The 27,670-nt window shown below is 47.2% G+C and overlaps 1 protein-coding gene across 1 annotated transcript in view; it reads right to left on the bottom strand.

The window, feature by feature from the left end:
* SDHA (succinate dehydrogenase complex flavoprotein subunit A) overlaps positions 1–27,670 on the bottom strand; it is a 153,624-nt gene that overhangs the window by 15,392 nt on the left and 110,562 nt on the right. Inside the window, exons 12-13 of the mRNA XM_078640242.1 lie at positions 10,842–10,953; positions 6,980–7,110 (exon numbers count right to left, since the gene is read on the bottom strand). Coding sequence (XP_078496368.1) covers positions 6,980–7,110; positions 10,842–10,953 — 243 coding nt within the window. The remainder of the gene's footprint in view (positions 1–6,979; positions 7,111–10,841; positions 10,954–27,670) is intronic.

Genomic DNA, 27,670 nt, shown 5'->3' with positions numbered 1-27,670 from the left:
CTTTGTCCCTATGGCTACCAGTGTCTTGCTACCCCTGGTTTTAAGTTTAAATTTAGGTATTATTAGGAGGTTCTCTGAGGACGACCTTAGGGTACGTTGAGTGAGGTATTGTGAGAAAGCGCCCTCTTTCTTGCATGGTATACCCCCACTTTTTTCTGATTGCTGATGTGCTTTGACTGAGTGTGCCCTGGGCTCCTACCAATCAGGTGCCCAGGGCCGGTGTTCCCTCCCTAAAACTGTGTTGAACTAAAACCCAATTGGTATCTCTGACTACATGCCAGCCCCTGGTAAATGGTACCCTAGGTACCCAGGGCATGGTGACCAGAGAAGACCCCTGAGGGCTGCGGCACTTATTATGCCACCCTTAGGGGCCCTGTACCCTGACACCCACACCCTGCCTTTGCAGGCTGAGTGTCCTGGTTTAGAACTAAACAAAGCGTCGACATGGCACACATCACTGTGTGCCATGTCCACAAACCCACTGCCCTGGCATACTTCAGCCACCCCTCTAGCTGGGTGCCCTTTGCCAGAGGTGTGGGCACAGGTGTATGAGCCCTGTGCCCCTACAGTACCCCAGGCCATTCCTGGGCACAATAATTGCAGTGATGCCATTAAGAGTATATGGTGCTGGGAGGTTGTCATTACAAACTCCACAGCACCATAATGGCTACACTGAAGACTGACACGTTTGGTACCAAACTCCTCAGCACATTAAACCCACACTGATGCCAGTGTGGGATTGAATGTAAAATGCACTACAGAGGGCATCTTAGAGACGCCCCCTGAAACCTAACCTACAATCCGCGTCTGGTCTGAGAGGCTGCATAGGCTACCACACAGCAGACATGTTGCTGGACCCCTGGGTAGAGAGCCCCTCGCTCTCCTGGGCCTGCAACAATGCACATCCTGGGCGAGGTGCTAGGTCTCTTCCCCCAGGATGGGCAGGGGAAGCTTCAAAGGCATTCCGCCTTTGTGAGCTTTGCCAGGCCACTTGCTGTACTCCGCAACTAGCCCCCATCGATTCTGACCCCCACTCTGGCGGGATGACAGGCGGGAAACCCTAAGTGAGGAAAGGGGGTGTGCCAGCCTCTGCCAACCCCGCCCCTTAGGTGGAGGAGGCGAGGTGAAGCACAACTACGGGCTCCGGCCATCTTGAGAATGGGGAGCCCTGCCCAATCAGAGATAGGCTTCTGCCCCCCTTCCACAGGAGAGGAGCATGATAGGGGGTGTACTCACCCCAGGACAGGGACCCATTGGTTTCTGCCCATACCCTACCTGTAACGCCCCTAAAGTTAGTATTTAGGGGCACCCTGAACCTTCCTTCCTCAGATCCCAATAAAACAAGAAAGAAGATCAAGAAACCAGAAGACCTGCTATGCAGCTGCTAACAAGAGGGCGACACCAACTGACTTGGCCCCAGCCCTACTGGCCTGTTGATCCGTGCACCCGCGAAACTACGGAGCCTTCCGTGGTCAGCAACCTCAAAAACCCCAGAGGACCCGACTGCCTTGAGACTACCAAGACTGGGACTCCCACGAGCAGCGGTTCTGCTCAAAAAGCAACACCCCTGGTGCCAGCCGGGAACCGCGAATCCAGCACACTCTGCACCCGCCAAACCTGGCCCGTGCCCTGAGGACGTCTCCCCGGCGATTGTGACCTGAAATCCAGTGCCCAAGGATCCTCCTTGACAACCCAGACGCCTGCAGTCTCACCACAAGGGACCCCTCCAACCGCGACCAGCAGAGGGTAAGATTTCCAGACGTCAAAAGACAATGCTGCACCCGGCGCCCCACGGCCCCCTGTTCGCAACTCCTGGGTGCCTACCTATTCTCCAAGATCCCAATTTACCCCTCGAAGTGTTGGTCGCTCCTGAAGAATCTCCGTCGCCGAGCCTGCAGCCTTTGTTCTTCTTCCAAGTTTCTCATTGAATAACATTGAGCGCCCGCGGGTCAAAAGCACCCTGCACCCAGCCGCTGAGTGCCCCTGGCAGTCCAACCTTTGTCTTAATCTACTTCCTGATTTGCCCTGAGCAAGTGACCAGGAGCACAGCTCCCACAGCAGCGTGGCCTGCTTGCCAGCAGCCACCAACCGAAGGCCCCCTGCCTCTCATAGGATAACATTGGGCCTAACTACCTCTGCACCCGGCTGCCCCTGTGCCGCAGGGGCTATCTGACCCTGGGAGACCCCTGAGTCCAAGCCCAGAACCGTAACTCTGCCAGTCGAGTACTTACCCAAAAGCTGATAACTCACTTTTCTTCCATAGGGTAACATTGACTGGTTTCACTTGGAAATTCTTCCAAGTGTGGAGTTTTGAAATTTTCAAATATTCATCTGAACTCAGCTGAACAATGAATTCCAATTTACTCACCTGTTAAGAGGAGAGAACCCAGTGCTGCATCTTTTAGCCCAGCACTGATCCTGAAAAGTAATTTTAACCATACTTACCAGTAACTTGTATTTCCTTCCATAGGAATCCATTGTCTGGGTTTCACCAGAAAAGTTTCTAAGTGTCGATGTTGAAAAACTACAAATATTCCTTAAAAATTGCCTGTATGACTTAAACGCATTCGTTCAATTGTTTACAGGAGATGCACCAGTGCTGGATCCAGGATCCAACACTGAGTAAGAAAAAGTAACGATAACACTACTTACCTGCTAAGTGAATTTCCTCTCATAGGATAACATTGGGGATTCTATGTGAAAAAGTTTCTGTCAACTTTTAAAATACAATAATATTCCTTAAAAATCACGACTGTAGCCAAAACGCTTTTACTTAACTGTTTACAGGAGAGGTCCCAGGACTGAATCTAGGATCCAGTCCTGTGGTTAGAAAAGTAATCTATAAAGTAACTAATTGCATTTATCTAGCAATTCCCATTGAGCTCAACGTTGCATTGTGTTTGAAATTGTGTTGCCTGTGCAACAACTGTAACTATTTTAATCAAAAAGTCTATTGCCTATTTGAAAAGTATTTAACTAAAGTAACTCATTCTGAGAAAGTATATTTTGATACCTTGTTGGTTCTAAAATAAAACAACTATATATTTTGATACAAAACAATTGGCCTGGAGTTCAGTCCTTGAGTGTGTGAGACCATTTGCTGAGTGAGTGTGTACAACAAATGCTTTACACTGTCCTCTGGTGCTGCCTTACTGCTCGACCAAGCTACCACTTTAAAGAGTAAGGTTATATCTAACTTTAGTCTCTGCCAAACCTCTGGGGACTGTGGACTCTGTGCACACTGTACCTTACTTTGGTCCAGTATATACAGCGCCAATTTCTTACAGGTATGTCTTGGTTCTAACATTGAGATATTCTGGTCCAATATTGTTTGCTGTTTTATAGATAATGGTGAGAACCTTAAACAAAATCCTCTTATAGACGGGCAGCCAATGAAGGGTTTTCAGTGTTGTTGCAGAGGAGGTATCTCTAGGCAGATTAAGTACCAGCCTTGCTGCCGCATTCTGAACCACCTGTAATCTTTGTAGTACTTTTTTGTTAGTTCCTGCATAGAGACTGTTGGACTTGGCCCTCTTGGCAGGGTCATCCCTGAACTTTATGCCTTCCTCCAATATTCTCTCTGACCTGTTTTTGTTGGTTTAATGACTCTGGGCACTTTACCACTGCTGACCAGTGCTAAAGTGCATATGCTCTCCCTGTGCAAAATGTATATGTGATTGATTTCCATGATTGGGTCATTGGATTTACTGTCTGTCCCCAGTAAAGTGCACCAGGAGTGCCAGGGCTTGTGAATGCCAATACTGCTAGTGAGCCTGCAGCGCTGGTTGCGCCACCCACAGAAGCAGCCTTTTAAAATGTGTCCAGGTCTGCCACTGCAGAACCTGCGTGCAGTCTGGTACTGTCATGCTGGCTGGGCAAGTGCACACTTGCCAGCCTCTAAACCTTCCCTTATCTTCATATTAGTCACCCCTATGGTAGGCCCAAGTGCAGGGTGCATTGTAAGTGTAAGGTAGGACAAGCCCTGATGTGTGTGGCATGTCCTAATAGTGAATTACAGCCAAATTCGTTTTTCACTATTGTAAGGTTACCTGTTCTTTTAGGCCAAGATGGGCTGCTGGAATTATTACACTCTATAATCCCAGCAGGCTCAGGGAACATGGTAGAAAGTAAAGTTTAGTATGCCTGAACTCAGAATAATAAAATACTTCTTTTAGTAAAGTTTATTTTAATATCCTGTGTTTGCAAATGCTACTTTTAGAAAGCTAGCATTTGCTTGCCTAACCATTTCAGCCCGCCTCTGCTAGGATGTGTATCTGACTGTCTGGGATATGTGAGTGTTTTTTATTCCCAGATTTTTTACAGTCTCCACTGTAGTCGGGGTGGTACTGAGTTTGACGGCCACCGTTGGTCCAGTCTAAAAACGTTATTCTTGCCAAACAGCATGATCTCCGTTTTGGAGCTATTACAATTCAAACGGTTTAGCTTCATCCAGTTCATCACTGCTGTTAAAAAGTGGTGACATTTTTCTTCAGCCGCTGTTGAGTTTTTATCTAGCGTAATGATCAGTTGGGTGTCATCCGCTTCAGCGATACACTCAACATTGTAAGTATCCATCAAAAAAAGCAATGGTGCCATATAGAGATTAAAGAGTGTTGGACTCAGGGCCGAGCCCCGAGGGACCCCTGATGCCAACTCTTTCTTGTGATCTATAGCCTCCCAACATTTACAATCTGTTTCCTATTTTCAAGAAAGGAGGTGAACCAGTCCAATGCATTATTTGTGATTCCACTGCAAGCAAGTCTGTCTCTCAAGATATCATGCGAGATCATGTCAAACGCCGCTGACAAATCTAACAGAACCAGTACTGCGTCCTTTCACTGATCCATTGCAATTTTTAGGGATTCAGCGGTGTGCAATAGCACCGATTCTGTAGAATGACCTGCACGAAAGCCAGATTGCTTAGGATGTAGTATGTTGGCTTACTGCATGAAATTAAGTTGGTTATGGACAAGTTTCTCTGTGATTTTACTCAGACATGGCAACAGTGAGATAGGCCTAAGATTGGAAAGGATTGTGGGATCTGAAAGTTTCTTTTTTTGAAGCGGTTTTACGACAGCAGTTTTCCAGCTAGCGAGCATGTTGCCTAATCTAAACCAGTGCGTGTAAAATTTTTGGAGGGCAGGGATCAAAAGGCGAGCCTGATTTACAGGAGAGAATAGCTTGCCTAGATTGCTCTAGATTAATCTCCTTAAAGCATGTTAATCCTTTACTTCTTTTCCCTGTTGCCTGGGCATTTAGCATCTGGGAGGGTGATGTAATAAAATCTCTTTAATTCCAGGTTTTTTCTCTCGAAGAAGTCGGAGATACGATCGCATAGATCTTGTGAGGGTGGAATTTCCTGTTCAAGATTTTTGGGCATGGTAAAAGACTTCACTATGTTAAAAATTGTTTTTTGATTGGCTGCTCTATTTATTGAATTTGCATAGTATGCCTTTTTTCTCGTTTAATATGTTGGTGGTAAGATCTAAGAGCATATTTAAAAGACCCCATATCTTCCGCCTTGTACTCTTTTCGCTATTACTTCTCTAGTATTCTACTGTCTCTGTGCAGATTTTAGCCTAGGAGTAAACCAGGGAGCTTACCCTTTTTTCTTATTTTCTTTAGGGGAGCCAAAGTGTTAGCCACTGATATCATCCATTCATTAAATTGATTATCTATTTCAGGGTCACCCACGAGCAACGTTTTTTTTGCTTCTGCTATGTCCTGTAAATTGGGATTAGAAAGCAAGTTGTCCCATTTCCGTGTTAAAACCTGGTTCCCCCAGGTTTTTTCCAGGCGATTCTCAAATAGCGATTTTTACCGAATTGCTATTTGGGAATCGCAAAATGTGATGTGTGTAGAAATTGCCAATTATTTAGTGATTCCTTAATATTACCTAACAGCGATTCAGTAAATAGCGAATCACTATTAGGTATATGACTCCATTCATTTTTATGGGCCTATAGGTGCGAATGGTTTTGCATTAGCTAATTTGCGATTACCTAATTGATAATCACACATTAGCAAATGCAAAGCCAAAAGTGCCCGAGCGCTTAAGGCCCCCCTGAAGCACCCCCAAAATTTTAATTGTGCACATTAGGGATTGAGGAATTCGCAAATTGCGATTCCCTATTTGCATTCGCAATTTAGACAATTGCAAAAAATTGTGATTACCTAATTCGCAAATACAAAACCTTTCATACATAACGAAAGGCCTTTTGCATCAGCCAATGGCTGGATTTTGCGTTCCGCACCGCTTGCGAACGCAGAATACTTTCCTACATCTGGCCCTAAGTGATGCTTGGGTCCTCTTCCTGTGGCTGCACTTGATGAAACACCAAAGGAGCCCAATCATGCTCGACTTGTTTTTTTTTTAAAAGAAGTTTGACAAGTGTGCGTGGAACCGGATACAAGAGGAGAGACGGCGGCTAGCAGGATCCTTATGGCTAACATTTCCCCTTCAAAGATGGGCATTCGAAATCTAAGCAAGAGTTACCCTTTAAACATCTATCTCCATTATCATATTGCCCAATATTACTGCCACAGCAGGTAGCGATAATTTCAGAATAGGGGAATACAGTGGTATTCCATACTGACCCCCACGGGTACCCTATGAAATGCAGATTTACTTTGTTCACATGTCCTTATAGGGCTGGGAAGGGAGGGCATGGGGAGACTAGGTTAAAGGGAGAATGAGACCTCCAGAGGGCCATATTGCTGCATCTTCCATCATGCTCGATTCTACCGAAAACGCAGTCTCTGCCTTAATGGAGAATTGCAGGACACTTAGAATGGTGGCTAAAGAAGCAAAGATTTGTGGCCCATGACTGCCCCATTGTGGGCTTTTAGAATGGAACCGGTATCTGCTGAATACAAGTATATCTAGGACCAAACCTAGAAAACAAATCATCCTGTATTTATTATTGATCTCGGAGGAGCAGACTTCCCTGGACACGAGTGAGAGGCACGGATGCATTACCTTGTAGTCTTCCCTGGCGTGAGCTCCACGACTTTCTTTTCGTGCTTCTGCGCTGTTTATAGTCTGCAGAGCACACAACATCAGGTTCTGCAGTTCCAAGGTCTCCACCAGATCGGTGTTCCACACAATGCCTGCAAAAACAATACCACGCGTCAACAAAATTTTCCATACAAGTCTTAAATAAAGCTGTCCTGCCTCTATCCTGTATGAAAGAATTTTTTTTCACTGCCCAATTGACAACCACTGCAGTCACAGACACAATGGGAAGAAACCATCTGAATAATTTGGTTACAAATGCATCATGGAAATGAGTTAAGAGAAAGGGTAAATAATGTGAACTAACCATTTATTCATTTATTTTGATGGTTTTATCTAGCGCAAACATAACCCTTTTGGGTATCAGAGCGCTTTACAATGGAAGATATTTGAACAAAAGAACATTGAAAGTAATTAATATGTCCTACAAAAATCTGTCGTTTTAAGAGTTACATATATTGTTCATGTGAATTTAGACATGAGAAGAGATTTTACTACTTTTTTGAAAGAGGCAGTCGAGGGATTCAGTCTGGTTTCTGGGGGCAATGCATTCCAAATCCTAGGAGTCATTCCCGAGACGGCACGGATGTATGTTTTCTTCTTGGCAAATCGTTGTGGTTTCAGAAGAAGGCTACTGGAGCTCCTGGAGGAACTGTTGCCACAACAGAGCACCAGTTTCTTGGCCAGATAACTCGGAGTGTTGTGATGTCGGGCCTTGTGCGTCATACAGGCGAATTTTTGTTGAATTCTAGCTTCGAAAGGTAGCCAGTTAAGAGCTCTAAGGTCAGGGGAAATGTGGCAGCTTCTTATGGAGCCTGAGAGGAGTCTGGCTGCTGCGATGATTGATGCTCTCAGAGGGACCGTCGTAGATCTGGGAAGTCCGCAGAGAGTAACACTCCCATAGCCTAGTCTTGGGATTACTAGTGCTTGAACTTCCAGTTTGAAGTCATTTGCGGGAAGGAAGGGTTTTAATTTTTTTGACGGTGTTCATCTGAAAGTTTGCTCCTTTTGTTGGGGCGCTAATGAGTTTCTGCATGTTTAGATTTCGGTCAAGAGTTACTCCCAATGATTTCACTGATTTGATAATAAGAGGTTGGCATTTGAGCGCTGTTAGATGTTTAAGCCATTCTTGTATGATGGTTGATTGGTTGGGTGGAGCGATTAGGAGTAATTTAGTTTTGAGGGTGTTTAGTTTCAGGTGGTTTTCGGTCGGCCAAGTCTGAGTTTTTTGTAATGTTAAGTTGAGTGATTTGATTTCCTCCAGAGAAAGGACCTTTAAGTACAGTTGTGTATCGTCTGCCTACATGTGATAATGGACATTTGAGGAGCTGTGAATTTCGGTGAGCGGTTCCATGAATAGTTTCAGGAGATCTAGCAAATTGTCATGTTTGACGTTGTCGAATATAGATCGAGCAGGATTAGCAAACAGGCTTCGTTTTGGTCTAGGATTGTTAGGGCGTCATCTATTATGTGGGTCATGGGCGATTCAGTACTGTGCCCTGCATGAAAGCCGAATTGGTATTGGCTGAGCAGTTTCAATTGGTCGATGTGGTTGCCAAGCTGTATGTGAACACATTTTTCTAAGAGTTTGACCAGAGTTGGGATGTTGGATATCAGGCCGTAATTATTCAAGTCTGTGAGGTCAGGCATTGGCTTCTTTAGGATGGGGATAGCTGCCCAGATTTAAGGATTTCAGGGAAGATTCCTTGAAGTAAAGTCCAAAGTGGCAGTAGCAGTGGTATGAAGTCTTTTAGGTAATTTGCGGGAAGAGGGTCTGTGAAGTGGCTGGGGGGGGGGGGGTCAAAGCCAGGAGCGCCTTTAATATTGCATCTTCACACTAAGTTTTGAAGGAGGACCATGAGGCGTTCTTTTTGAGGTCGAACTTCGATGTGCATAAGATTGGGGTTACTGGTGGGGGAGATGAAGTGTCCAAGGGAGTGTCAGTATGAGTTACTGAGTGGTTAAGCAGGTCCGTCTTTATGTTTTCTGTCTTCATAGTGAAGAAGGAGGCAAATTCTTCGCAGCTCTGTGCTGTGCCTTGTTTAGCTTGGGGGTGGGGGTGAGGTACACCATTAGATTTTTTCTTTTAATTAGTTCAAATAGTGTTTTGGGTCGATTCTTGGCTTGGTCTAATTGATTTCTGAAAAAGTCTGCTTTTGATCGTCTGATAATTCTATAGTAGGAGTTTCTGGTGGCTCTTAGCAGCTTGAGGTGTTCAGGGGATGGTGCTGATCTCCATCGGTGTTCAATTAGTCTTCGGGATCGTCTGTCCTCATTGAGTCTACCATCGTACCATGGTTTTGAATCTTTGTGGAGATTTCTCACCTTTAGAACATATACCAAAGCAGTACCTCCGAAGGTGGAGGTTCTGTGGAAAGGCTCAAATCAAAATGCCTGCCAGATCAATTGAGTGAAATGCCCTTCTTAACAGACCTGGCTGTCAATACACGAGTGCTTTGTGACCGTGTGCACCGGCCCCCACATCGCAGCCTGAGAGATGTCAAGTACAGCACTCTGCGTGCTAGCATAGTGGTAGCAGCCTTGGCCCTGATGGAATGGGCCCTCAACCCCTCGGGTGCTGCTTCTTGGGCAGTGCGCAGTCGATCTTGATACAAAGGGCTGTCCACTTTGACAGACAGTATCGCAAGAAGGCATTCAGAGGACGGAGATCTAAAATAAGACTAATGCCTCCGTCCTTAGTTCCGAGCAAATAACAGGACCAGCAGCCAAACTATTTCCTGGGTCAGATCCCTCTGTATGGCTTCTTTAGCCTTAAGAGCCTGCACTTCTTGAAGCAATATGGACAAGTGCTTATCTAAGAGATGGTCGAATGGTCAGTGGGAGGCGAATGGGGGTGAGAGGTATGCGGGTCAAAAAGGGATGGCAAGGCACAGTCTCATTGGAGGATATGTCGGCCCACCTGTCTTGTCCGATATTTTGTCATCCCTAGAGAAAGATCCAGATTCCCAGAGGATAGTTGTGTGACGCCAAGGGCACACTAAAGGGGCTTGGAGATGGATGCCAGAGGGGTGGGGAGTTGGGAAGCACACTGCCTTGATGACCTGGGCGTTGTCTGCTTGATCCCTGCCCCTGAAAAGATTAAGGTGCTTGCTGCAGAGGTGGTGGGTCTTGGCGTGGGTGATATGCCAACCCTTTGGAGTAGCCTTGAACTGGGCGAAACTGGAAAGGATATGGTCTTGAAGGAATAGAAAGGTCTAGGAAATGACCCATGGCCCGTCTTTCTTAAAGCATTGAAATGGCATGTCCATTAAAGAGGTTTCCACATCTCCACCAAAGCTCATGGATCACACCCAAGTGTGCCACCAAAGCGCCATGCTAGTGCCAATATCTCTGCCCAAGCAGTCAGTAGTGTCAGGCCACAATGGATAGTGTACTTTACTGTGTCTTGATCATCCTGGATGATTTGCGCCAAATTGGCTCAAAATTCCTCAGGGACCGCCGACAAGATCTTGTCAGGCAAGTCTCATAAGGCATGCAGATATCTTTCGAGGAAGCAGCTGGCACCGACTCACTGAATGACCGCAGGGCAAGGCTGGCCAAGGAAAACAGCCTTTTCCCAAAGGTCTTAAGTTGTTTCAACTCTGTCGGACAGAATCATGGGGAAAGACAGACTAACTGGTTGACAGTCAACTAACAGCATGTGGCGTAGGAGCCTTCAATACACAGAGTGATTGGCGATGCTTGGTCTTACATGACGGTTGTGTCTCATTCAGGGCTACACAATTTCTGAAGGTTGATGTTCACAGGGAAAAATGCACAAGAGGCTGCATGCGCACACGGCACAACAGTTATATAAATGTCTTACCTCGGTCAAATGTCTTCAAGTCATCCATTGAATGTGCAATGGTTTGTAGCTTTTCACAGCCCTCCTGAAGCACAGGGCCCGTGCGGAAGACTGCGGCGTGGTTCTGCATAGTCTATAGAGGAAACAGATTATTCAGTCATAGAAGATCAAACAATCACGAGAAAGTTACAAATAAGTTCTACATTTCTCTGGTGTGCCTTTAATGCGTATAGCCCAGTCCCATTGCCTTGTGTTCATTAAAAAAAAAAAAAAAAAAAAAAACCCCAGCTATTTCACCCCATTAAGGGCAGCGATAAGAAAACAGGAAAAGCAGATGTGAAAAGTTGGCCTGGCATATGATGTCCACTACTTAAAGTGAGCACCTTGCACCAGTCCAAACATCCCTTATGACGTAGGAGGTCAAAGATAACCTTATTGAAAGCTATCCTAGTGGCAGCTGTGGAGAGCAGCCTTCAGGCTAAGTCTTGAAGGAATGTCAAGCAGCTTGTTTTACCAGAGTATCACCTCCTGAATTAATCAAATGAAAGGAGAACCACACAGAAGTTATATAAAAATATGTATTTATTAATATACCACCATATAGTATCCTCTGCACGAGGATAGAACACAAAGCATACACACTACTGGATCACAGAACAGTTGTAAGTAGCACAATACACAGTGGGCTCCAGGGGGAGACCAAACTATATACGAAAGTAGTGGTATAACAACCACAACTCGGTCAAGATGAGGTCTTGAGCTCGTAGAATCGCTGGGACCCCAAGGAACCACCCAAGGTGAGTAGATGGCACACTGCACCTGTCCTCCGTGGGATCCCCAACACGATCGCGGGCTCCGTACACATCTATGGGGAAGCCGCAGTTGCAATTTTACAGTTTAAGGACCATTCTAGGAGGACTTCGAGTAAACCCGTTGGAACTTAAGAGGTTGGAGAGCCACCCCACCTGTGGATACCGTAGTACCAGAGTTACCTATTCCAGAGGAGCCGAGTGCATAGGTCTGGCGTGGTGTTGGGAACCGCTGTCGTTCTCAATGGAGGTGCTGTGAAGAAATACTGCTGCCATGAAGGTGAAAAGGGGTCAGTGGAATGCAAGCCTGGATTCCGGAAGGGAAGAGCCTAAAAGCAGAGGGGACAGAGTTTGGTCACTTCAGAGTGACCAGGGGCTTGGAAGTCGAATGCCCACCGATATCAGGTGCTTCAGGCGCGAAGAAGGGATGTTTGACTCTGCAGCCACGAGTACCAGGAGACGTCGATGACGACAAGTCCCACAAAGGATGTAGAGTGCTGAGGGGTTGGTGTTCGGCTGGCACACCAACAAGCCTTGGCACAAGCAACCCACACAGGAAGGTCAAGCAGGTTACGGTGTGGACCAGCTAGGTCCAGGGGACTCACCAAGCAATGGGGAGTCAGGGCACGTCTGGAGCATCCAAGAAAGCGCAACAGAAATCAAGATGACCCTCAGGAGAACCCACAGGCCGAATGACCAGGAGTCGCAAGGGGACCTTGAGCAAGATTGCAAAGTACCAGCCCACGGAGCACTCGGTGCGAGGAGGCCAGAGTTCTTTGGTGAAAATACTGATCAGGGTCAGGACTACACGGAGTCCAATGCACAAGCTCGGGAATCGCCAACAAGCCTATGCAACTGCAAATGGACGCGGTGCACAGAGGTTCGGGTTATGCAGTCCCCACATGGGATACTGGCCTCAAACTTGCTGAGAGGGCAGATCAACCTCAGAGACCTTCGTAACCCACCTCCTGTGTTGCTGAAATCTTCGGAGTCTGCAGGAGGTCGGGAGAAGCAAGCCTGTCAGTTGCATTGAGGTGCCTGCAAATGCAGGGAAGTGACTCCTTCACCCCAAGGAAGATTCTTCAGTTGTCCTTAGTGCACCGCACCACAGGTCCTGCACGGAGCCTGTATGGAGCAAGGGCACAGACAGAGCTTTGGACAGAGGGAGACGAAGTCGGGCCCAGTCAAAGTCCAGCGAAGTCCAGAGTGTCCGGACGGTCAAAGGTCAGTAGTTTCTTCTAGTAGAATCTTGTCCACTTAAAATCTAAAGAGCTACAGCCAGGTAAGCCCTTTTGGACCCATGGGAGAGGGTTGGACAGATTCAGGGGACCCTCCCAGGGGAGGGTCAGGACAGTCGGGTGGACACTCCCCTGTCCTTGGTCCAGTTTCGCACCAGAGTAGGAGCCAACAGCTCCCAGAACTGGTTTGAGCTGGACTATGCACAGGGATACCAAATGTGCCCCAGGTGCAGACTTTCAGGCACTCTGAGTGAACCGCCCCCCTCCCGCCCCCCCCCCCCCACTCCCCCCCAAACCCAATACACTACATCCTGTCTGAGATTTTACCTCTGGCCAAAGAGGTTTTCTTCTGTCCAAAGGACTGGTGGCCGGACACCTGTTCCGCCTCACTCAGTTGAAACTGCAAGAAATTTAGGAGTCTTACTTGACTCCTCTCTTTCATTCGACCAACATGTTAGGAATACTGCAGGAAGCTGTTTCAGTCTCATAAATCCCTTAGGAAGTTCTTCGACTTCCTGGCTACGGACTCTAGAAAGTCGGTGGCAGTAGCCTTGATATTATCACGACTAGATTATTGTAACGGGCTAATGGCTGGAGTTAAAAAAGCTACACTAAAAAATGTACAGAGCGTGCAACATGCGGCAGCAAGACTAGTCCTTAAATCATCTAGAAGATCTTCTGGCTCTGCTGCTCTCCAGACCCTTCATTGGTTACCCCTACATAAAATGATTCTGTTTAAGATCTTACTAACCGCTTTTAGATCCCTCAATAAGACAGGCCCGAGATACCTCGCGAAGCGTTTCACCCGCTATGATCCCCCGAGATGTCTGAGGTTGTCTGGTGGTAATTTAATTAATATTCCAAGATTTAAGCTCAAAACCAAAGGAGGAAAGACCCTTACAGTCTTGGCTTCTAAAGCCTGGAATGCTATGCCCCTTAACCTCCGACTCCTTGTACAGGAAACTGCTTTCAGGAAGCATTTAAAAACGTGGATTTTTAGTCTGTCAGATGGCTTTGTAATGGCTCCCATTTAGATCTTGATATTTGGTTTGTACTCTTGCTCAGCGCCAGGATGCTCCTTTCGGAGTGACAGTCAGCGCTTTAGAAATATCCCATACAAATACAAATACAAATGCCTACTGTGCTGCCTTCCTCTGTTCGGGCTTGGCTCAGCAGCAGGAGGGCAGAAACGGGTCTCTGGTCGGCAGCACCCATTTTGTGCTGTCCAGGTCGAGAAGGCTGGCATCAGATAGACCAGTGACTCCACAAGGCTTGCTTCAGAAGGGTGGAATCATACCTCCCACACCAGTTACCGGTGTGGAGGTATGATTCCAAGGTGTTTGATACCAAACATCATATGTTTCTATGCAGCCATTTTCGAGATGGCATTTACCACGAGGTTATAATGTACCTCTACCTATATGTCCGGCTGAGACACAGCAACCCGGGAGAAAGGTCTCCGAAGGCTGCAGAGAGGCTCTGCTCATGCAGGCGCACCCTCTCACGTAAAACCCAGCAACCTACCTTCAGGTTTGTTAAGGCCTGCTATAGGGGTGACTTATAAGTTTTAAGTGTAGTGACCAATAAATATAGTGAATCTAAAGTAAGTGGTGCAAGCACCAGCTTACACAGTTTGCAGTAGCAGACCTGTAATTAACTAAACTAAACCCAGAGACTGCGATCTGATAAGAAATCTCCGCTTGGCCTATAGGAAAGCTATAGCTACCAGAAAAAAGGAAATCAAGGCCAATGTTATTGAATCCCTTTTAGACCCCACAGTGTTGGGGAATAGCAGCAAGTTTTGGCAAATAATTAACAAACCTTTGTTTGATAATCCAAATGACACAGCCCTTGGGACAAACATCTCAGAGGGGGAGTGGATTTCCCACTTCAGTGCAATTTTTAAGAGTAACGAGCACCGGGCAGATTTTGATGTTTTATCTTCATCTGTGACTCCATTGTGCTTCACAGTACAAGAGATTGTCAGGGGAATACAGGGTCTAACCACCAATAAGGCCCCAGGTCCGGATGGACTACCACCGGATCTGTTTAAGTCCAGTATCCCTTTCTGGGCTCCGGTTCTTACCGCTGTAATTAATGCAGCGGTGATAACTGGGTGCCCTAGAATCTGGGGTCTTTCCACCATAGTCCCCATTTTTAAGAAGGGCGATCGCAGTAGCCCATTATGTTATAGGCCCATTTCTTTATTAAATTCAGTAGTTAAAGTGGTGGGGGGCGTAATTCTTAACAGGTTATCCACTTGGGCTAAAGATAACAACATCCTTTCACCCATACAATACGGGTTCAGATCAGGACATTCGACCATCACGCAGTGTCTGAACCTATATCTTATTCTTAGCAAGTATACACTGGCAAGACAAGGCACTGTCTACATGGCATTTATGGACCTGTCGTCCGCATTTGACTGTGTAGACAGAAGCCTACTCTGGGCTGCCTTGCTGAGAATGGGTGTAGAGAGTAACCTTGTCCACTTCCTTGCTGATCTGCATACAGACACCAGAGCGAACGTCCGTTACTCCCAAGACCTTAATGTAACGGACGAATTTAAAATAAATCGAGGTGTCCGACAGGGCTGCATCTTGGCCCCATTTTTATTTAACCTGTATATTAACGAACTGGAGGATTGTCTCCTTAACGTAGAAGCAGATTATCCCTTAGTCGAACGCAGAGGGGTACCTGTATTACTCTACGCAGACGATGCTGTTCTTATTTCAAGAACAGCAATCGGCCTTCAGAAACTTTTAAACTCCTTCCACAAATTTATGGAGTCACGTGGCTTGAGTATAAACAATGCCAAGTCCTTCGTCATGAAAGTAGGCAAGGGTGGTTTGAAAACCGACCATTTTAGTATAAATGGCGAGAAAATACCATCAACCAACTCTTTCTCATATCTTGGGGTTCTGCTTGACAATAAATTGTCTTGGGGCCCTGCAGTCTCCAAGAAGAAGGGAGCAACAGTAAGGGTCAATGCGGCCATCCTTGGCTTTGCAAAAAAAATCGGCAATTGCCCGACGACCGCATTGCTCAAACTGTACCAAGCAAAAAGCGTGGCTGGTGCTTGCTATGGGAGTGAGCTTTGGGGTTATCGTAAGAGTAAAGACCTAGAGGTCACAGAAAATAACTTTCTAAAAAAGATCCTGAGACTCCCCAGGGGTATTGGGAACTTCTCGGTTCATGAGGAGCTAGGGATTCCCCACTTAGGTGACAGAATAGCAGTAAGCCCTGTTATATGCTGGCTGAATTGCTGGCTAAACAACGATATTCCACTAACACATGCTATAATGAAAGAAGTCTTACAGCTAGATGGGAGGTTCAAAATACCGTGGGTGAAGTACATAAAGGACAGCCTAACAGCAATTGACCGACGGGATCTGTTTTATGCCCCAAATTTAATTACAAAAACAGATGTTAGCTCGGTTAAGAACGCTATATTATTGTTAAGAGGTACCGACAGAGAAGAGGTTGAGATGCAGAAGGCCAGTGTCAGGAAACATTTTCTATTAAAAACTTGCTTGCAAACGGAACCTTACCTAACTTGGCCCATGTCCAGTTATGAAAGATTTCTGTTAATAAGGTTCCGCTTCGACCTCTTCCATCTTTTATTGGCTGTCCCTAGTGGGGCTCAACGGGGAGAAGTGTTGCCAGCTTGTGGCTGCGACGGAAAGTCTCCACAAGATCTGGCACACTTCCTTTTTATTTGCCCCTATTATTTGATCCCACGGAAATTATACCTTAAACCGTGCCTCAAAAAGCTGAGTTTTTCACAAATTAAACCTGCACTTTATTACTTACAACTACTGAACAGTGATTGCACTTTATTTGTTTGTAACTTTCTTAAAAAAGCCATCAGCTTTAGAAAAAGCATGGATGGCTAATCACACTGCATCTCTTTTAGGCGTTTTTAATACTACAGTTATTTATATTTTTAATCATATGTTGCCCATGCTCGTACTGCCTAATATATTGTACTGTATACTGTGTCTCTATTTGCCAACTGATATGAATTGTTTTTAATGTTATTTTTATCGTGTGTTTAAAAATTGCACTTTTATGATTGTAAAACCTACAATCGAATAAAGATTTTGACTTGACTAGTGAATCTAAAGTAAGTGGTGCAAGCACCAGCTTACACAGTTTGCAGTAGCAGACCTGTAATTCCATTTTGCATGGCCTCCCATGGGTGGCATAGTACATGTGGCAGCCCATGGGAGACCTCTGGGGTGCCTATGCCCTGGATCCATAGGTACCATATAATAGGGACTTATAAGGGTACTGCGGTATCCAATCTGGAGTGTACCAAAGTACATGTAGAACAATTTTAGGGAGAAAGAAGGTAGACTGGGTCCTGATTAGCAGGATCCCAGTCAGACTAGTCAAAAACCAGCAAAACACCAGGTAAAAAAGTGTAGGTAACTATGCAGTCAGATCCTACCTTCCTACAACAGATATGAAAAGAGAGCAAAGAGGGCTCCTTCCCAACATGGCATTAGACAGTTTTGTTGCTCATAATAAGCATATCACTGCTCCTGTTGCACCGGTCACCCAACAAAAGCAGGATCAAGCAACTTCTCATAATAAAAATGGTTACAATCAGTAATCAGTTGTGGGTTTTCCAACTCCTTGAAAAGTTCTCACTGCCTAGAGATCTTCGCTAATTAAAGTCTTATCGCCTTAGGTCACCAGCAGGTACAGTCACGCGGCTCAGTCAGGCCCAGTAAGAAACACTGCCATTTTAACATGCACACGTTTCTCAAGTTGCCTTCTGTTTCACACAATGACTTTGACAAACTTTTGCTTGCTGGACAGTGCAGGGTTAGTGTCTCCGAAACCACCTAGCTTACAAAAACTCTTCGCAATAACACCATCACTACACCTTAAACATTTCGTATAAGGCCCGACACGCACTGTGCAAATGTTATTTTGTATTTAGTTCATGAGGTGACGTTGCTATCAAAGAGACAATAAACAATGTCAGCTCAGAAAGTAAGCATGGATGCCATGGTTATAAATACACATGCACTTCCGTGCTCAGGAGAGGAGGGCTCGGCTGTCACTTGTGAGGTCATTGTTGTGCTGGTGTTTCAACTTAGCTGGTCCCTGTTGATCCCTCTGCGAGGAGGGATAGCCTACCTGTGACCAAGATACCTTGCCTTCAGGTAATGGGGAGTTAGATTCTCTTTTAGGGGATTCTTGACAGAGAACACACACCCTAGACAAGCAGGTTAGGGAACGCATAGGAAGAGCGCACTATACTCAGTGCCAGCATACAATGTTTTAGCACAATGGTGGAATTCTTCATTCTCTTCACCGTCCTCATACTTCTAATCACCTTTATCTGCTTCCGTCTATTGATCATTGCAGGGCATATATCTTATACAAGAATCACGATGGTTCAATAAATATTGAAAAAGCCTCTTTGTGTCCTTCTTGTATATCTCTCGGAGAGCACACAAGTGGCCTAACGAAGAGGTGTTAGATCTGTTATGATTACTAGGTAGGTCCAGCTTTATACTCGGGGGGTGCCCAAACCATTCGTTACCCATCTAGATTTGGGGGCCTCATGGTGGCATTGTCAGCTAGCTGGTCTCTAGGACAACATATCCTGAGGGAGTGCATAGAATCAGTCTGGCATCAATCCCAAAGTTAATGTTGCCCAACATAAGCGCAGTTCCTACTGGAAAAGTGGAAACTGCACAACACTTCTTCCATAGATATGAAGGAGTCCAGAGTTCCTTTCATATCTCTGCTAATCTGTGCCCTCCGACTTGTGCTACTGTTCAAGTTTGGGAACAGGAGGAGTTTTCTACTGTTGTGCTATAGATTGTGCTTTAATGCTGCTCCTGCCTTCACAATAGGGTCTTGCCACTCGGGATTGGTCAGGACTTTTATTATGAAGCTACCAAAGGAGGTGCCAGCTTTTTCCAAGGACCTTGAGGATAGAAGACAGACTTTTCTGACCACAAATGGATCAATGTAGTCTGGGTGCCGCTGATGCTTCCCAGCAGTGCACTACATTGCCTCGGTCATGTCCACATCTGCCTCTATGGATGGGTAACCCCAAGACACAGATTTGCACGTTTGGACTGTGTTCTTTAACACCACCATAGATTACTCCACCAGCATGCCACACCGCAGGGTCAAGGGAGGCTTAGACATGGCCCTGACCAACAAGTCTAATGAAGTCTACAGAAGTAGATTGCTGTGATAAAGGTAGGATATGTTTTTGAAGAGGATAAACGTTTTTAATGCATGTATTGCACGTTGCGCTCCCAATATGAGATAGTAAATGGGTTAAGGTGGTGATTTGGGGGCAGTTAGTTGAGGATGTCCTGACAGACTAGAAGGCTTTCTATTTTTACTAATGTAGTTCTAGTGTTTGACAGTTGGTTGTTTCGATACCCAATGCTTCAGGAAGTAAAAAAATACAACTTTGCATCATCTAAACACAGATATACACTCAACAGAGTGACCCACTGGCATCGCTAGGCTCTGTATGTACAAGGAATACAGAGGAATGCTGTAAGAAATCCATCTTTCTGCAAACAGTACCAAGGATTTGTGTTTTTACTACATTCTCTGGCTTGCCCAAAGTGTATTCCCTGTACCCAGCTTACACCGCGATTGAGTACTCGGTATGATCCATCCTGGGTCTTTCATTCTGCAAAAGAAGCTTCGTTTAGGACTGATTGAAGCAAGAAAAGATACAAAAAATGTCAACAACTATTACCCAAAGCTGTGCTTTACTTCCAACTTCAAATGGCTACCTGTGCTATGTGGGAGTCTGGAAATGAATGCTCAAGCCTCCGCAAAGATTTGCTGGGCTAAATTAGAACACGGTTATGATGAGGACGTGAACTGGCAGTGGGGCGTGCAACTTTAGCTTTCGACCAATCAAAAGTGAGTTGCTTCAAAGTCCTTTTCCACATCCCTGCAGGCCAACCAGAAAGTTGGCTAACATTTTCCAGCGAATTTACCTGCAAAATGACATATACAAGTCTTTTCATGCCATCAGGCTTACCCAGGATGACCACCAGCAGCAGGCTGGAGAAACCTTTTCACCCAATAACTGCAAGATTCTATCGTCTCCCGAGCTGGAGAAACCAACTTAGATTGTATGTCCAAATACATGAAAAAGCTGTGCTTCAATCAAACCAAGACCAAATGAAGTGCAGCTGCAGCCTCCGTTGTTTCAGGGCAGCGGTCTCGACCGACCACGCCATCTCACTTCCATGCCCCTATCGAACGACATTCAGTGACGTGCCGAAGAGAACTTAAATCTTCATGGTTCCTCATCTCTGCAATGACCATGATCCCCACAATACTCAGTATGGTTATGAATCCACTTTAGTCCGATACTGAGCAGAGCATTCTTGATCTACAGTAGTCTGTACACAGCAATCCACCTTCAGACTTTACTCTTTTGTAATAAGTCATCCATATTAATTACCTAGTTCAATTGCATCCTGAGGTTTAGCAGCTGTTCTTAGAAGATGGCACCATCTGATGAATACATTTTGAAACTAATCATCTAGCTATAAGGTACATATCTTTTAAGTGATGCATAATGAAAATGTCCATAAAGTCGCAAATTAGGATGATCCATTTTTTGTGAACATTTGCGGTCTGTAAATAATAGAGAATTGTTATTGCCATATCTCGGTAATACCTACTGGATGTGTGAATGTTGCATTTAAATATGATTCCTAACTACAGACTGAATATTCCTAAACAGTTAATTTCCCGGCCCATCAAAACTAGATCATCCAAAACTAAGATATCTCTCGTACGTGCTTCATGCACTCTCAAAGAGAGAATCCATGCACTAGTTTGCTAATGCCGGAGTGTGATCTCGGATCCCGAGATCCCCATATCCGAGACTATCTAACCCCTCTATTACCGCCTCGCACCATAGCCCGTCCAGGCAGACGCGTAGAGCCCCCAACAACAGCGTCCCTGACGACAGGCATCCCGCCCCTCTCTCCTGTGCAGGAACCAATCAGAGGTGCCGAAGGGATACACCGTGACCCCGGAAGTCCCGCCTCTCCACCGACTGTCGGATACAGAAAAGCCGGAAGAGAAGACACGAGCGGGGTCGAAGGATTGTGGCAGGAGATTTCGGCTGGACCGGTGACGGACGGAGAAGACGGGAACGGAGAACGCGAGGAGTGGTCCGAAGAGTGGTGGAGTCCCACGGAGGTGGCTGGAGAGCGGCCGTAACTCGGAGGAGAGTTACGGCGGAGCGCGTGAGTACCAGTTACTCCCTTGAGCACGCTAGGTGCCCGTGTATATAGTTAGAAACCCCTCCCAGTGTAAATTGTTCCCGCTATCCTAGGCACGTCACAAGTAAGCACTAAGCAAGTTGTAAATACGCACTTCACACTGTATAAAGAGCACCCCTCTCCCCACATCCCTGAGCACTTCCATTCCTTTCCTTTCCTTGATCCATACCCGTACCGCCCTCACTTCCCCTTCGTATCCACACACTCCCGGGTTAACGGTGAAGGTACCGGATCTCGAGTCCAAGCACAGCCAACGGCTCCCTCTTTTCTCTTGTTTGCCCTCCGAGGTGTTCTCCGACCACAACGAGGCAGCTACACCAAAGACCCAGCCTTTCCTTGGACCCTCATCCCGCCCAGACAAAAAAGAAGAAGACGGACACCTCTTCCCGGGATTTGGACCGGACTCTCCTACTGTCCCCGAAAAACCTTGTACAAACAAACCCCAATAAACCGCTATCGCCCACTATATCCGGCCTCCTCGCCTGCTTTACCAGTCCGCTGACCGCCCACGATCACATCTGGTGTCAGAAGTGGGATTAACTGGAGGAATGGAGGCCGTGATGAAAAGGATGGCGGAATCTCAAGAACAACTGGGAAAGTTAATGGAGCAGTTCCTCAAAACTGCCGAGGACGATCGGGGGCAGCTCCATGATGTCTTGAAGGGACAAGGATCCTCCCACTACCAGGCTATGGGGAAACTGACCGATGTCCTGGGTCAACCGCGCCCGATGTCCTCCCTCCCGTCAGTGGTACTGCAGAAATACGTACCGGGGGAGGACCCTGACTTTTTCTTTACCAACTTTGAACGGCTGGCCCAGGCCGCCGCCTGGCCGTTAGACCGATGGGCTCACTATCTAGGGCCCCTGCTAACGGGGGATCTACAAGCTGCCTACCAGCAAGCGAATATACAAGGCAATACCCCCTATGACGACGTAAAGAAATGCATTCTTGAGCGGCTAGGTATAGATGAGGAAACCTACCGCGTACGTCTGCGCCAAGTAAAAGAAGGACCCCAAGAGACTCCCAGGGCCCTCTCCTTCCGAATCAAAGACCTCGCCAACCGCTGGCTGAAACCCGACAACTCCACTAAAGAGAATATCCTGGAAAAAATTTACCTGGAACAATTCCTATCGTCTTTGCATCCAGGCACGCAAAGATGGGTACGCCAGCATGCTCACCTGACCCTGGACACAGCAATAGAAATTGCAAGCGCTTATAGCAGGGCCCAGGAGGTCCAGAGGGGAAAGGACGATCACCCCCACAAACCTCATCCCCCCACAGGACTACGACCTCCACGACCCCCAGTACCAAGAAGACCTGATCCTCCTATCTTTTTCCCCACACCGGTGATGCATCGTCCTGTTAATCCCGGACCACAATGCTATAGCTGTGGCGGATTCGGTCACATTGCCAGGAACTGTCCACACAAGGAAGAGCCGATGGAAGTGGGTCTGGCACGGAACTATGTGTGCTCCGTACCAGGGGCCCCTCCGCCCCCTTTCCGACGTCCAGTGAACTTTGATGGACAACCCCTCATGGCCCTTACGGACACAGGGTGTCGACAGAGTGTTATCAGGCCTCAAGACCTATCCTACCCGGTGCAACCTTCGTCCGGCATGGTTGCCATTCAATGTGTGCACGGGGACACGAAGAGTTACCCCACCGCCCAAGTACTGGTGCAGCATGAAAAGGATCCCGGCACGGCTCTTACAATGGGACTGATCCCCGCCCTACCAGAACAGGCGATCCTAGGAAGTGATTACCCCGGATTGCCCGGAATGTTGCATGACACCACAGAGTCCCTGACACACTGGTGGGAAGAAGCTCCCTTCCCTAAGGGATTGTCCTCCCCCCTGCAAACCTGTAAACCAGCTAAAACCAAAGCACAGAAGAAAAAGGAAAAAAGGGAATATACGGGCGCCTATCCAGTGCTTCCGGATGAACACCCCTGGCAAACGGACCGTGAATTCCGGGCCACACAGCAGGAAGACCCTCTGTTACAGGAAGCCTGGGGAAGGGCAGTGGATCAAGAGGACCCCCTTAACGTAGGTCCCTACTTCTTTAAGAAAAACGGCCTTTTATACCGAAAAGGGGGGATCCAACAGAAACCCCAACTCCTGGTCCCCGGCCCCTTTCAGGAGAAAGTACTCTTCCTAGCACATAGTCATCTTCTGGGAGGGCATTTCGGTGAAGAAAAGACCAGCCAAACAATCCTGGACAAGTTTTATTGGCCTGGAATTCACCAGCAAATCAAAAAGTTTTGCAAAGAATGTCCGGTCTGCCAAAAGCATAGTAGATACCGACCCCCTAGGGCCCCGCTGCAACCCCTTCCCATCATAGACGTCCCATTCAGCAGAGTAGGGATGGACATAATCGGACCCCTATTACCGTCCCGGAGTGGGTGTCGTTACGCCCTGGTAATTGTGGACTATGCCACCCGCTTCCCTGAAGCCCTGCCCCTGAGACAACCCACCACCCAGAACATTGCGAAGGCCCTCATTACTGTATTCACTCGGGTGGGTTTTCCCAGGGAAATACTAACCGATCAGGGTACTCCTTTTGTCTCCTCTCTGATGAAACAGGTATGCGCCAGCCTGGGGATCAAACAAATCAGAACCTCGGCATACCACCCGCAAACCGACGGTTTAGTCGAGCGGTATAATGCCACCCTAAAACAGACCCTTAAGAAACTGCTAGGCTTAGAAGCCAAGAGGTGGGAAGATATGCTACCCCTTGCCCTGTTTGCTATCCGTTGTGCCACCCAAAGTAGCACCGGGTATTCCCCCTATGAATTGTTATACGGCCGACCCCCCCGCACCTTTCTTGATATGGCCCAAGAAGCATGGGAAGCAGAACCAGACCGTACCCGGCCCCTTCCCGAATACATGGAGAACCTGAAAACCCACCTATCCCTTATGAGAGATATAGTAAGCCAGAACCTCGAGAGTGCCCAGAACAGACAAAAAGGACAATACGATAAAGGCACCAAACCCAGAACCTTCCTGGCAGGGGATCTTGTGTTACTTATGATGCCATCCTCCGATCAAAAACTCCTGGGACAGTGGCAAGGTCCATATAGCATCCTACGTCAGGTGACCCCAGTCACATACGAGCTAGACATAGATCCCGGTCGTGGAGTCACTCAGATCTACCACGTTAATCTTCTAAAAAAATGGGAAGGCCCCCGCCCCGTCTTAAGTGGGTCAGCACACATAGAACCCCTCTCCTTCAGCCCTTGTATCGATCCCGATATCACCCCACGACAGAGACAGGAACTCGAAACAGTACTATTTCCATTGCGACAGGTGTTCTCCTCCTCCCCGGGACACACCTCTATCACTGAGCACACGATACAAACCATTCCCGGGCAGGTAGTGCGACAAAGGCCGTACAGAGTCCCCGAGGCCCGCAGGGAAGTAATCCGACGTGAAACGGAACAGATGCTACAGATGGGTATCATCGAGCCCTCGGTAAGCGAGTGGAATTCCCCGATAGTACTCGTACCCAAACCGGACGGGTCTGTCCGGTTTTGTATTGATTTCCGGGGGGTAAATAAGATATCCTCCTTTGATACATACCCCTTACCCCGCGTCGACGAGATGGTCGAACGCATAGGGAAGGCCCAATACATCTCCACGCTAGACCTCTGTAAGGGGTATTGGCAGATTCCCCTACGGGAAGAAGATAGAAAAAAGACGGCCTTCTCCACACCTGACGGGTTATACCAATTCCTGGTCCTTCCTTTTGGGCTTCATGGCGCCCCAGCCACGTTCCAACGGGCCATGAATAACATCCTGCAACCTCACTCTCTCTATGCTGGTGCATATCTTGATGATATCGTGATTTATAGTGACAACTGGACCCAGCATTTAGAACACCTGTACCAGGTCATCTCCTCCATAGGGGCATATGGTTTTACCATTAATCCCTCCAAAACTACCCTAGCAGCACAGACCGTGAAGTACCTAGGTTATCTCCTAGGGGAAGGCTTAATCAGACCCCAGGAGAGCAAAATCGAAGCCATACAGTCCCTCCCCTTCCCCCAGAGCAAAAGAGACCTTCGTGCTTTCCTGGGGCTCCTGGGTTACTACCGACGGTTCGTCCCCAACTTCTCACAAAGAGCAGCCCCCCTCACTGACCTCCTAAAAAAATCTATGAGAACAGACACCCTCCTCAAATCCCCTACGGTTGAACTGATGCAGGCATTCACGGATCTAAAGAATGCCCTGACCTCCCATCCCGTGTTAGTAAGCCCAGACTATACACGGCCGTTTATTTTACAAACTGACGCCTCCGAACAGGGACTCGGGGCGGTCCTCTCCCAGAAAGACCCCCAAGGGAACGAGAAACCTATCCTCTTTCTTAGCAGAAAACTGTTTCCCCGAGAGAAAAACTACGCCGTGGTGGAGAAGGAAGCCCTGGCCATTAAGTGGGCAGTAGACAGCCTACGGTATTATCTGGAGGGGAGACAATTCACCATCTACACTGACCATGCTCCCCTGGAGTGGATGGCGCGGAACAAGGGCCACAACGATAGAATCCTCCGCTGGTTCCTATCCATCCAACCGTATCACTTCACCACTGTACACAGGAAGGGCTTAGAACAAGGTAACGCAGACTACCTTTCTCGTTACCCTGTGTCCACAGAGGGTACAAGAAAGACAGCTAGGGGAAGGGAATGTGATCTCGGATCCCGAGATCCCCATATCCGAGACTATCTAACCCCTCTATTACCGCCTCGCACCATAGCCCGTCCAGGCAGACGCGTAGAGCCCCCAACAACAGCGTCCCTGACGACAGGCATCCCGCCCCTCTCTCCTGTGCAGGAACCAATCAGAGGTGCCGAAGGACCGGAAGGGATACACCGTGACCCCGGAAGTCCCGCCTCTCCACCGACTGTCGGATACAGAAAAGCCGGAAGAGAAGACACGAGCGGGGTCGAAGGATTGTGGCAGGAGATTTCGGCTGGACCGGTGACGGACGGAGAAGACGGGAACGGAGAACGCGAGGAGTGGTCCGAAGAGTGGTGGAGTCCCACGGAGGTGGCTGGAGAGCGGCCGTAACTCGAAGGAGAGTTACGGCGGAGCGCGTGAGTACCAGTTACTCCCTTGAGCACGCTAGGTGCCCGTGTATATAGTTAGAAACCCCTCCCAGTGTAAATTGTTCCCGCTATCCTAGGCACGTCACAAGTAAGCACTAAGCAAGTTGTAAATACGCACTTCACACTGTATAAAGAGCACCCCTCTCCCCACATCCCTGAGCACTTCCATTCCTTTCCTTTCCTTGATCCATACCCGTACCGCCCTCACTTCCCCTTCGTATCCACACACTCCCGGGTTAACGGTGAAGGTACCGGATCTCGAGTCCAAGCACAGCTAACGGCTCCCTCTTTTCTCTTGTTTGCCCTCCGAGGTGTTCTCCGACCACAACGAGGCAGCTACACCAAAGACCCAGCCTTTCCTTGGACCCTCATCCCGCCCAGACAAGAAAGAAGAAGACGGACACCTCTTCCCGGGATTTGGACCGGACTCTCCTACTGTCCCCGAAAAACCTTGTACAAACAAACCCCAATAAACCGCTATCGCCCACTATATCCGGCCTCCTCGCCTGCTTTACCAGTCCGCTGACCGCCCACGATCACACGGAGATACAGTAGAGTCCGACGAGGTTGGAGTGAAATGAAGAGAGAAATATGTAACTATTCTGAAATTTAGAAATATCACAATTATTTCAGGTATTGTAGCAAAAGGCCTTTTTGATCTCAGGTGTTTTTTTCTTCAAAGTACCTAATCTGTATTTTAAATTCTCCTGCCTGATGCCATATGTTTATGTACAGACTCAATATTTCTATAGTGATACTGAATGAATCAATGGCACTTTCATTAATTAGCAGTATCTTGAACATATTAAATTAACTTGTATTTTCCATTGTTGGGCTGTGATAAAAATATCAAACAATTCATTTAGATTTTGAAAAATCAATATAATACCCAATACTTAGTGGTCCTTGTGAACTTTGCAAACACATAAAATGGGCTTGTTGGTTTTGCATGTATAAAGTGCTTTTTTTGGTTTTGTATGCATAAGGAATATGCTACTTACCAGTATGCATCTGTTCTTGGCATGTAGGGCTGCTGACATTCATATCTATGCATAGATCGCCGCCTAGTGTTGGGTCCGGATGATTGCACATTGTTGTCCTGGAAGAGTCTTCGAAGTACCACGAGATAGGTGGCTCCTCCCTCGGACTACAGTGCGCATGGGCATCCTCTCCATCCTCAGATTGTTTTTCCCCATTGTGGCAGAGATGGAGTGCCTGTCCTACAGCAGCTTGCTGTTTTGAATGTACAGCTACACAATAGTGTTTTGTAAATGGATGTGTGGTTGACCATGTGGCTGCTCTACAAATTTCGTGTAAAGGAATATTCCCCAGGAAAGCCATGGATGCCCCTAGCTTACGTGTGGAATGCGCTCTAGGGGGGGGACTGTTAAGGTGCGTTTTA

This window comes from Lissotriton helveticus, chromosome 4_2 (assembly GCF_964261635.1).
Source record: "Lissotriton helveticus chromosome 4_2, aLisHel1.1, whole genome shotgun sequence".
Classification (NCBI taxonomy): Eukaryota; Metazoa; Chordata; class Amphibia; order Caudata; family Salamandridae; genus Lissotriton; species Lissotriton helveticus.
The sequence above is the reverse complement of the archived record's forward strand: the minus strand, read 5'-3'. Positions and strand labels throughout refer to the sequence as shown.